The 12,678-nt window shown below is 32.0% G+C and overlaps 1 protein-coding gene across 1 annotated transcript; it reads left to right on the top strand.

Annotated features, from left to right (window-relative positions):
• Window positions 1-36: 36 nt before the first annotated feature.
• LOC105332250 (armadillo-like helical domain-containing protein 3) lies at window positions 37-12,158 on the top strand. Its single transcript, XM_011434783.4, has 27 exons — window positions 37-156; window positions 586-712; window positions 986-1,042; window positions 2,112-2,177; window positions 2,293-2,373; window positions 2,715-2,822; window positions 2,938-3,030; window positions 3,225-3,299; window positions 3,514-3,600; window positions 3,769-3,825; window positions 4,070-4,113; window positions 4,343-4,403; window positions 5,082-5,128; window positions 6,732-6,807; window positions 7,016-7,097; window positions 7,257-7,361; window positions 7,534-7,592; window positions 7,715-7,780; window positions 7,886-7,955; window positions 8,102-8,162; window positions 8,361-8,449; window positions 8,580-8,665; window positions 8,908-9,034; window positions 9,417-9,492; window positions 9,760-9,838; window positions 9,994-10,110; window positions 10,651-12,158. The coding sequence occupies exons 2-27, from the start codon at window positions 587-589 to the stop codon at window positions 10,738-10,740; spliced, it is 2,085 nt and encodes a 694-aa protein (XP_011433085.3). The 5' UTR covers window positions 37-156; window position 586; the 3' UTR covers window positions 10,741-12,158.
• Window positions 12,159-12,678: the final 520 nt, after the last annotated feature.

The following is a 12,678-nucleotide window of genomic DNA, read 5'->3' on the forward strand; positions in this document are numbered from 1 at the left end:
ATTATAATTATTTTATTAGGAAATGTTCCGGAAAACGTTTTTCCGTATACAACACTTTAATTTTAGAACATCCTCCTAGACAGGAAGTTGCAGATGATGCAGACACCTAAGCCAAAGAAAATCATTTAGACTTTTGTTTTAAGGAAATTCTTATATGTAAGTTTAGTTATAAATACTCTGCTTTTAGAATAGCCTTTCTTTTACATACGCCTTCCAACCAAAAGATTAATGAGTTTATTCATGATCCAATCTATGCCTTAGAACTGTAGCATAAGACGTGTTTTGTGACTATTTAAGTTTATGATAATCATAAATACATAATTTCACACCGGCAATTGTTGTGTATAAGAAAGTTAAATCATAGGTATTTTGTAATTTGTACAAAGTCTGTACCCAATTATCAGATCATCCGCTACACTGAATCTAAATTCGACTGTAAAGGAGTACATTATTTATCAATTTATGTTAAATATCTACATACTGAAGTATAACGTTACAGAGTGAGTTATAGTTTGGAATTTTGATTTACAATTTGTCACTTAATTTCAAAGCATGTACAATTTGCAAACATTTGAATTGTTTAAGAATGAGTCAAGAGGCTATAACGGACCTTAAACGTACCCATGGACACGCAGCGCTGTTACGCAAAGGCTCCTCAAACAAAATGGCCCTGAAGGAGAAAATTGTTCAGATATATGAAGCATTCTTTCAGGTAATAGTCAATTTCTGATGTTACTTAAGGTATTGTTGTTTTATAATTTTCATTCTAAAGTTACAAATCATTACATGACAAATTAATTTTTCATTAAATATTCTTTTAACTTTAGATTGAAAATTAGTAAAGAACAAAATTTAGAATCAACACTTTTATTAAAAAAGAAACTGATTGATAGATCTGATTTTTCAGACAACTTTTTAACTTAATTTTAACGAATATGATTACATTTAATTCTGTAATATTTATTGGTTTCTTTACTGGTTATAGGGAGAGGACCCTTCTTCAGGCAACCCAAACTTCTGGGATGAATTTTTCTTGCTTAAGGTATTGTAAGCTATGTCTAAATGTTAGTTTTCATAATTTTTTTTATTGTTTACTATAGTTCTTCATCTTTTAAAATTAAGCTGTGTTGCAAAAGAATGTGATAACTTTTTTCAATATTCATGACTTTTTGTGGTAAAGACAGTATTAAAGACCAAATGTTTGGATAAACAATACTGAATATATTAACAAAAGGTTTGTTTTATGAATTATTATTCAGACAGTAATGACTTTCATGCAGACCTTGTAATATACTTGCAGATAAGGGGCTATGGGTTTTTTTTTTTATTCTGGTGCAGAGAAATTTTAACTGGCACTGAATATTTTACTGAAGTGTGGAAAATTTTTACTGCACTGGCTCCTGAACAGTGTACAAAGGCTTATGGAGAACAATTGTTTACAGTTGAATTTCTTGCATTATTTCTCTGCATAAATATATTAGAAATTGGTTGTTTTTATCTTTCTTACAAAGGACTATATATGATAAGGGCCTAAAATGGCCCCCTAAAATGAACATCATTATTTTACTATCATTCTTTGTTTTCTTAGTACAGATATGTATGTGATGTGTTTACATAATATTCATTTTGGTTCAAGTGCCCACAATTTAGAACAATGACATTGTAAAGACAACCTTTTCCCGCCATTTTTGCATTTTTAGCGTAAAACAGCTTGTTTTCAAGCAGTTTTTCCTTCCGAAAACAAAGAGCGCATTCTTGAACAAATAAAATATTTTAATCAGAGATGTATCTAGCCAAGACTAATAAGTGACAAAAAAAATTTCCTTGTTCAAGCATGCGCTTTATATTTCCCATTCGTAAATAGATAAGAAAAATTTCAATTTTTGGCTGATTTTGATTGAATTATAGAAATGGCGTCACTTCTGACGTCAGATACTGCCAGTGAGTGCAAATAGATCAAATAAATAGATGAAAAATATATGTTATATCAACTCTTCTAAAAAATTAGTTAACATTTCATTGTACCCGAAACACTTAAAAAATGGCGAATCAAGGGGGCCAAATTTAACTCTTATCATATATAGTTCTTTAATTCCTCCCTTGATTTACAGCCAAACATTCCATACATTGAAAGTGAATTTGACAAAGTCAGTGGAGAAGGACTCATGATGTTAAAGGTGAAGTATCATTTCCACAGTAAATAAATTAATGACAGAATATTTTACCTTTTGCCTACTTCGTATCTCTTTTGTGTATATGCAATAATTGTAAAACATTGTTTATTTTTTGCAGGAAAATCTGAATGCTCTGTTTTACAGAGCAGTGGAATCTTTAAAGGAAGACAATACCATCCGAGTAGTCAATGCAATTTATGTAAGTAATTAAGTCATACAAAGGACAAAGAATTATACAATATCATGAAATGATCTTAATCACTTCACTCAGATACTGGAATGCATTTTCTTGCAATGTTCATATCTTTTAACATTACATAAACTATTATTGTTAGAGTTGATACCTACTGTGCAACTATTATGCATGCAAAAATTACAGTGAGATTGTAGTACGTGCAATGAGCACGAAACAAAATACATGTATGAGAAAGCTTTGTGAAGACATATTTTAGATTATTTGACAAAAACAATAGCAAGATTAATTAGGGCAGTTATAACTTAAAACTGATTTCCCTGCTGCTGTTTTTTTTTTCTTTCCAGACAATGGCGGCATTAGTTCGTGGGGTATGTAGAAAGAATTTTGGAGATTTTGGATTTGATGTTATCAATATATTGATTGGCTTTGATGCTGCAGAAACTGTTATGCAGGTAATTGCTCCTTGATTATGGGTAAGATAGAATCATGCAGATGGATTTTTTTGTGATTTACACCTTGGGTCTGGAATCATTCATTAACATGTGTACTTCTTTTATTTTATATAAGGAATTGGTTGAAAATTTGAATCAAATCCTCAATGGAGAATATCCAACAGCTTTAAAGCAACAAGTTCTCAGATTCATTATGGTTTTAGCAACAGTAAGTGTTCAGATCTTTTGAGATAAATCTTAATTAGTAAATTGAATGAATGAATTTTGATGAGAATTGATTGATATACCTTTCTAGGAGGACTTTGAATTATACACACATTTTAAATGCTTAATATTCTTGTGCACACTGTGTGTACATGTACATGTTTTCAGTCTGTTTATATGAAATTCTTTCTTTTTTAGGCAGCTGATAACATCAGTCTGAACACTTTACTGGAGTACCTCATGATCAACAGCGTCTTCGAGTCCCTGATACAGGTATCACTATAACAGTACATTGTAGTCACTTCCTTTGAATGAAAATGGTGGTCTGAAAATTTATTTCATAAGGTTCATAAATTATGGCACAGGCCACTCTTCTGTCCTTATCATGTTTATCACCATATTGTATTGACTTTGCGAAAACCCCAACAGATTAGAAGAAAAAAATATGTCTGTGTAGATCGACTTATACATCTCCGCATTCCATTAGATTTTAGGAGATGTTAACCTGAGACAGATGCTGGGAGGTGATGCTGTGCAGGTCCTTACTCTGCTGGTGCAGTATAGGAAATATGAGGTAATCACTGAATGGTTTAATATACCTGTACCAGCCAGGGTAACTAATTTTCTCTTTTCAAGACTTTATAAGACTGTCGACCCAGATCAAATTGTCCGCATCACAAGCTGTGGGATTTGCAGTAATCAGTAACATACTTAAATTGTGCCTTTTTTACTTTTATTTCAGTCGGCAAATCCTTACATTGTTAAACTCTCCATATTGGACGACGAGTTAGCATTGACTGTGAGTATGCATGGACTAGACCATTGTCAAGTTTGGTTTTAATTTATGTAATATATTAAAGGAAACATACAACCAGATAGCTGTATTAAGTGTAAAACTGCAGTGAAATGCTCATGGTAATAGTTTTGAAACTTTTTTATTGTTCAGCGACATGAAAGTATAGTTTACATGTATATACATGTATGTAATATTCCATTTTTTATTAAAAAACACAACAACACTAAATATTTGCTGTATGTTTCAGGGTTATGCCCAAGTGGTACTGGGAGCTTTATCAGACTTTAACAGGTAGGTACATTTATATTGCACACATATTTGTTTTGTAAGTTTCTCTTGTATAAAAAAAGTTATTGTTCTTTCAATATAGTTTTAAAATAAATAATAATAAAACATAAACTTTGATGAAATAATTTGTTATTCAGTTGAAAATTTTTATTGAACAACATTGGAAATGTATGACGATATTACATGTGAAATACTTTGTTACATACCAACATGTATTTATTTTCAATTACAGGGAATACCACTGTCGTAGTACTGAGGCTCAAGCAGGCTGGTTTTCTGCATTTGCAAGCATGGTAATTAATTTTTTGTGACAAATTGTGATGAAATTATTTTATTAATTTCAGGTTGGGGATAATTTATGATTTTGATAGAGTTATTGTTAATGAAGGTTCTGTGTTGAGTCAGAAGGTACACATGCCTAGCGTAACAAGCCGGCGGCATGTCTCATGCATGGAGCATGTCCCCACCAGTCATCATGTAACAGAACCAGAAGGTTTCATTAACAAGCAATCAGTGGTGTCATTTCTGCTTATAAAATTTTTGACATTTATTTTCTCATCAGGAGGAATAATTAACATATAGGAATGCAAAATTCAATTTTTTCTGAAGAATTTTCTGTCAATCATACCAATTATGACATCAGAATACACATATTCATACAAATTAAATTATGGTTGAAAAAAGTGGCAAAATACTTGAAAAATGAGGAAAGTTCATTTAATTTTGGTCATTGAAAGATCTGTATTGGCAAAAAACCTGAACCTTGATAATGTTATATGAAAAAATCAAATTTTATTTTCTCATAAAGTTTTGATTAAGTCTAAGTTTATTGTGATTTTATTTTAATTACATTTTTATCTTTTGTTTTTAGATGTCTACTCTCTCTATAGATTACCAAAAAAATTGATTTAGAGGATGTCGAAGTCTTGGTTTTCTGACAAGGGAAGTAACTCTTAAAATTGTCTTTGTAGGTTGGAAACATGTTTGTACCAGATGAAAAGCACATCTCAGCTGTAAGGTATGCATTATTTTTATATGTATGGTGCATTTACATCTATGTACTGAAAATAACTTTTATTTGTTTTGAAGATAAACCTATGTATGCATATCTTTGACTTTAGTGTTTTTGATACATATGTACATGTATCAGTTAGTACTAAAAAATTGCTTATATCGTAGTTTTAATTGACACCCTTGGATAAAAATGAATAGGTTGATTTCATCTTAGATTTGATAACAAATACATTTACATGTATATTTAATTTCATACATAAATGAATTTTTTTTGGTGAAATTGCTTTGTATATGCATATAAATGATCCTTTAACATCTATGAATAAAAAATATATACCGGTATACGGTATTGAATACACCAGAATTGAATTGTTGGCCAGTAAACTCTGTTTTAAAGAAGAATATTCATCTGGTAGTATTTTCATCAGATTTAAACACTATCTTTCAAATAATATGAAATTACTGTATTGTTATATATAGATATATCACTCCTTAAAAATTGTAGTCTTTAAGGTAGTCCTATACTCGGCACTAAATGGGCTCAATCATTAAAAGCTTAGCTTTAAATGATAAATATACATTCTAGCAATACATATACAAAAGAAAATATGTATGTTTACGGGCTAGTTTGTTTGTTATCACCTCTCAGACGGGTGTACCCCCTTGCGAAAATTATTGACAATTATGAAATTTGCCAGACGTCCGTTTTTCCTAAAAATAATTACCAATTTTGGGAAAATTAGAATGAACATACAAAATAGAGTATAAATATTTATTTAAGCCATATCTCATCAATGATTTTGCGCAAATTTCTGTAAGTAAGTACGCTTTATGGACCTGATGTATCAAAATAGAATACAAAAAATGCAATGCTAGTATCGCGTTTGGTATTTTTTTAATTATTTTATGGACTCAAACTTAAATTCATGGTGTTTATTCTATAGATTGACATCTTAGAAAAAAGATTTGGTTAAAAAAATTATATGTTGACGGATTACTTTTCACGCTATAAGCTCTAAACCAAGTAGACCCTGACGAAAAAATCCGTAAAAATCACATTTTGCTACAGTTTTCAGCCTAGATCTGTCAACAATGCTAGATATCATTTAAACATTAATTAATTGACGATTGATTAAATTCGAAAAAGCTTCTGTCTCTAAATTTAAACCGGTTTTAGTAAAAGAAAACTTGAAGAAAAATTCGGGGGGGGGGGGGGGGGGGGGGGGGCAAAACAAAGAAGATATAAGCATACCTGAGATCCTGGTTTAATCAGAAACTTCGTTTTTCATTTAACTTTAACAGAATCGAGTTTCTCAACATTAATCATTTAAAATCCGTATTATGACGTAGTGCGATACTCGGACTACTTTAATAGTTATTTTTAAAAAAAAAAAAAAAAAAAAATAGTTATTTTTTTGGCTTTAAAATTTACAGTATTTTCAAACATTTTTAGTTTCCTCAACTCAAATATGATCAGAAATCCATCAGAGGTGCATTGCTGTTTAATATATAAAAGGAGAATACCAATTTGATAGACAGAACTTGAAGAAATTATAAAAACACTGGAAAGAAAGTATATTTAAGATCAGTTTGCTTTTTCTTTGTAGGGCGAACGATTTAGTTCTACTAGCATTGTACGAAGCCATTCACCTAAACAGAAACTTCATCACAGCTCTCACTCATGTAAGAGGTTTTAATTGATTCAATGGCACTGAATAAATATCAAAATTGACAAGATTTTATAGTTATATATCCATATTTTTTAAGACTATTTAATGGAAAGTGACTTCTTAATGATTATAAGTAAAAAAAAAAAAAAATATTATTGCATTGCTTGCATGTTTCATATAGCCGTCATCCTTTCATGTAATTTTTTTTTCAAATTTTTCAGACTCACACCCCATCAACACCGACCACACCCCCTTCCTCCCCCACGGTCCCAGTGTCCAATCCCCTTAACGACCCCGCCCCAGGTAGGAACAGAGCCATCCCATTCATCAAATGTTGTGATTGAAAGACATTTATATATTGTAATACAACATAAAAAATTAAATGCTACAGTATTAGTAAATGCTACATGTACGATGAATGGTTTGTATATTGTTGTGTTTTTCTATTAATGTCTTGCTTAGAACTGCATAAAATTGACAAAGCCCTTCTGGAACAGTCCAGTCACCCGACCAACCTATTGGTGACGTTTCTAGAGTACAGTTCCATCGTGATGCAGGATACAAAAGGTCAGGCATAAAATCTTGTACATATTTTGTTGAAAGTGAAATCTGTGTAGATGTACCGGTACTTAATATTTCAAAATGCATCATCATGATTTTTGTGTAGTTCTGTGATTTTGGTTGTATTTGCAGTAAAATAGGCGATCTAGACTCTGACAAAAATGTTTTTTCTTTTCAGATGAAACAAAACACAGCAATGCCAAACTCTGTCTAGTTATTCTAACATGCATTGCAGAGGTAAGAAAAGGGGTTTTTGACTAGATACCATTACTGATCTTTGATAATCTGAATCTTTTTTTTAAATTGTTTCATTAACACTGAAGACAAACTACTACTGAAGTTTTCATTTAAAATTTTAGGACCAGTATGCTAACTCTCTGATGCATGATGTAAACATCAATTTCCGGGTCACATTACACAGAATGGTGGGTAGATTATTTACAATGATAACAATATCATATCAAACACATGTACAAAAAATTGGGATTTCAAACAATGACAGGGCTTATCTCAAAATTCTTGACTTTCAGCCAATGAGACATCGGAAAATGAAAGTGGAAAAAGACACACCCTCTCGCCCACTTGTTTGTGCCCTATTAGGTATCAATACATACAATTATTTCAACAGTCACTTTCCACATCCAAGTAGAGGGTTAAGAATTTGCTCAAAATAACAACTGTGAATTTAAGATGGATGGAATATTGCCTATAGGGTGTTTCACTGTTTTAGTTTTAATTTGTTTCAGATTTAATGGTTGAGTTTACCATGAGTCACATGATGAAGTCATTTCCTTTAGAGCTGTACAAGTAAGTGGATCATATTTGATTTCTTATTAAAGAATAAAGCCTTGTTTATGTTGCATATTCTGTTGCAATCATTTTGTTAAAACTCTGAGATTTTCTATGAAATTTATCATATCAATTGGTTGGCATAAAGAAAACCGCACATAAAACTTGCATACCCATTACCAGTTACACCCAGTACATATGCATGTTTTTTTTTAGTCGATGTCTGGGAATCATACAGCGAGTCCTTTGTTATCAGAAGAAGTGTCGAGTTCGTCTGCAGTATCCCTGGAAAGAGCTGTGGACTGGTGTGTGTTAAAGATCTTAATTCAACTGTTATAAATGTTGGCTCAGCAATTACGCTACGTGTAATGACCTAAAAAACAATCATTTTAACATATCTCAGTTTTTAAAGTACAGTCATACATTTGTTTTCAGCTCTTATTAATCTCCTGAAGTACCTGTTGTCTAACGAGTCCAATCTCTTGAAGAAGCATAATAACATTTTTCACCTGTCATCCAAGGTAAACTTCTCTCTTGGTAAATTACATTTTGTTATCAACATTTACAAACATGTACTGGATAGTTCATACTGCTTTCTCAATACATGTTATTGTACCATATTCAAAAACTTTTTATTGGTACTATGCATGGAAAATACACATTTTCATAGAGAAAATTATGCACATTTTTGTATTTAAAAGATTTTTTTCCTTTATTCATAGAGTTCAGTGCTCTTGAAATTGAAATTCTTTCACACCTATAGGTAGTTAACATCTTCAACTTGTTCATCACCTATGGTGACACCTTTCTGCCAAATCCCAACAGCTACGATGAATTGTATTACGAGATAATCAGGATGCACCAAGTCTTTGATAATCTCTACTCCATGGGTAAGCACCATAGGAATTTTTTTGCACAACTTTAAACTAATACACTTATGAACTTTACGATGAATGAATTCAATATTATTTTATTATGAATATCTTTTAGTTACATCCTTAATGGATATAATGCTTTTAAATCCATACTCGATAACTTATTGGATAAATGCAGTTACATCCTTACTGGATGTCTTTTGGTTACACCCCTATTGGATGTCTTTTGGTTACATCCATATTGGATGTTTTGTGGTCACATCCTTATCAGAAATATTTTTAAGTTGCATGTACATCCTTATTAGTTATCTCGTAAAATACAGGTGTATTGATAAATGATAGATTTCTTGTTTCTGCATGGTCATATAATTTAAAAGTTCTGTTTGTCTTTCTACAGCATTAAGGTACACCACCAGTGATGGTGAAAGCAAAGAATCTGCTGCCCGACTAACCAATCACCTGGTCAATGTCAAGTTAGTTCAGTTTGTGTTATATTCATTTTTTTTTTTTTTTTTAAAGTGCTTTGAACATTCATAGTTAAAAAAAAAAACTGTGCAAGAAAATATCCAAATATTTACCATTTAAGTTCAACTGAAATACATGTACGGTAGTAAATATTTTGATAATTTTAAGAGCACCTGTTGGATCGGGTATAATTTGTTAAGTGTCTACATAACAGGAGTGATATTCTCAAACTGCACTTGTACAAATGTATTACTGCTTCATAACTTTCTTCTCAGGGCGATCATCAACCACTTCTCTCCCAAGGTTGACTCCTGGGCAGCAGCCAATCAGCTCTCCTCTCTCACCGAGGAACAGGTAAAACCAAGTGGTGGTTATCAACTACATTACTACTTGTACTTTAAATGTTAGATACAATATTTTTTATAAAGTATCCCTGGAAAATTTTTCTTCAATAGTTACTTGCATTTATTTGATTATATTCTGTATGGTACTTTTATCATTTGTTCAAGGTTCTTGATGTGGTGAGGGCCAACTATGACAGCCTTACACTAAAACTGCAAGACAGCTTGGATCAGTACGAGAGATACTCGGAGAAACCAAGGGAAAACGCTTTCTTTACCAATCTAGTGAGTTAAAATCTTTTCATTATAAAATTGAGGATTTTTTAAAAGTATATTGTTGTGTTATTTTCCAGATAGAATTGTTCAACAAAATGATCTTGTTATATTATATGATAATAGACTGTTGGATACCAAACGTGGAAATTGTCTATTTTTTTTTTTTCAATTAATCTTCATTTGTTGATTATACCGGTAGTTAAAACATTGAGGGTAGGAATGGGGGGAGCAAACTATGACCTAATGAACATGTTAAATGTGCATGTAATATGGTACATTATTGCTTAACTGAACATGTACTAGTAATGATCCTATTGACCTGGTACAGATGATGTTGATAAATCACTTGTAGCACATGCTCTAGTAATTATTACGAAGTTGATAATTTACAAGGATTATGATGTGCTGATTAATTACCTGTAGTACATGCTCTGTTGACTTTTGTACATTGACTATAATGTGCTGATGAATCACTTTAATGACATGCTTTAGCAATTAACTCTATAGAGCTTGTACACACGTTGTGATGTTCTGATTAATTCCCTGTAGGTGCGCGCCGTCGTGATGGATGTGAGGAAGAGTGTGAGCAACCTAAGCCAGTATCATCAGCACGTCCTACAGAGTGTGTCCGAGATGTGAGGATCCAAAAAAATGGTGGAAGATTGTCGGACTGGTGGGATTGGGCGAGATGTGAAGATCCGCACTGAAAACGGTGGATGTTTGTCGGACTTGTGGGATCGGACGGTTCAATAACAATAGCATTGTTCATTAAATATTTGTTGGGCTTCATTATGAGAGAGAGAAGGATGACTGTTTGTATTTATTTTTCTTACATCGCATTGTACATTTTTTGTGTATTGGGGTTTCAACTATCGGTGCCATATGTACCTAAAGAATTCTGTTGATGTTGGTATCAAGAAACTGTACGAATAATAGACAAAACAACTTGGAATATCATCAAAAGATGTAATAATCAATACTGTTATAAAGTACCACAATGTCAAAACTTGTTATTTTTACTGTTGTTTGTATTTAAACGAAATTTAATGGCCATTATTGCTACCAATGTTAAAGCAAAAATGTTACAACCTTTTTAACATTCTGTGTACATACATGTAGTTGTATCAATTAAAAACAATGTACATGTACATTCTAATCAATGTACTAGTCTGTACATAGTTACAATATTGGAGAATATAAGAAACATAGACATTACATATTTACCATTGGGCTTTCAAGCGGGTCTTTTCTTTTCTCTTGTGATTCCTCTTTATGATTCAGATTGTATGTGAATTGTACCTTTGATAGTAATGAAATACTAAACTGGTGTTTTCTATGAAAACTGATTCTGGATTGATAGAAAATGTTCCTTGAAAAATTCACTTTATCGGTCATTGCCTAAATAATATACCTGGGCTGCGTTCAAGATCGTAGCCGCTACATAGGGCTACGAAGTTGAACGATAAGCTAGCCTAGCCGCTACGTAGATATTTGTAGCCTAAATATTTTATGCTAAGCATCAAATTCAAGATGGCCACCTTAGTTATCACTTTATAACAAACATGAAATTCTTTTTGTCGATGTAATTAGTCTTTGTTTGAATATTTCTAACTTCAAATCTGAGACCTAGCGGTCCGTTCAATAGACGTAGATATCTACGACCTAGGGGCTAGGCTAGGTGCTATGATCTTGAACGCAGCCCTGTACTGTAGTTGTTATTTATGAAAAATAGTTCAGAGATGTTCATTGGTTTATGTATGATTTTGTTGCAATTAAGTCATAGCTGTTACAGGTTAAAATGTAAATAAATGCATGTACATGTACATGTACATTAGCATATGACTCTGTTGACTATTCATACATGCAAGTCTCATTCAGAACTGGTCAAATTATGAATGGGAAGAACTCTGTATTAAATTATGTAGATGTACATATTAAGTATTGAATCAATCTGTCTTTATTTGTTATGCATGGCAATAGGCTGTCTAAATACATGTATGCATAAATGTATTGTGATATTGAGACTGATAATATTAAACCTCAGTGCAATAGATAAAGTCTGTGGTTGTGCATGTATTTTATAAATGTTGATGAGTATAATGTCTCTATTGTTTGGTTCAAATGTTAGAAGGAAGATTAGTTGTAGATACCGTATAACGGGTAATTTTTACTGCTGTGATTGTTTACGAATTTTACTTAAAATAGGGCGATTTGAATTTTTACGCGTTATATTTTTACGAATTGGACATGTCAGTAAAATTTAAAATCATCTGTGGTAAAAAGGGGGATGATTTCACTGTAACTTTGTTACAGTTAACACACATACAACTCAGAAAATCGTTTTTCTGTTAGCTTCGTATCCCCGTCATACCGGTTGTTATTGACTGAGTCATTGAAATCTAGCTACTAATGTGGCATTATACATAGCTTTAAAAAATACTCAAGATCGACTGAATAGAAAAATCTGAACTGTTATAACCACGTGACCAAAAACACTTTAATATACCTACATATACAGCCGTCAGGGACTGAGCTGAAGGTCATGAACATTATTCTCATACGTACGATGTAGAAAAT

The sequence above is a fragment of the Magallana gigas genome, chromosome 8 (genome assembly GCF_963853765.1).
Source record: "Magallana gigas chromosome 8, xbMagGiga1.1, whole genome shotgun sequence".
NCBI lineage: Eukaryota > Metazoa > Mollusca > Bivalvia > Ostreida > Ostreidae > Magallana > Magallana gigas.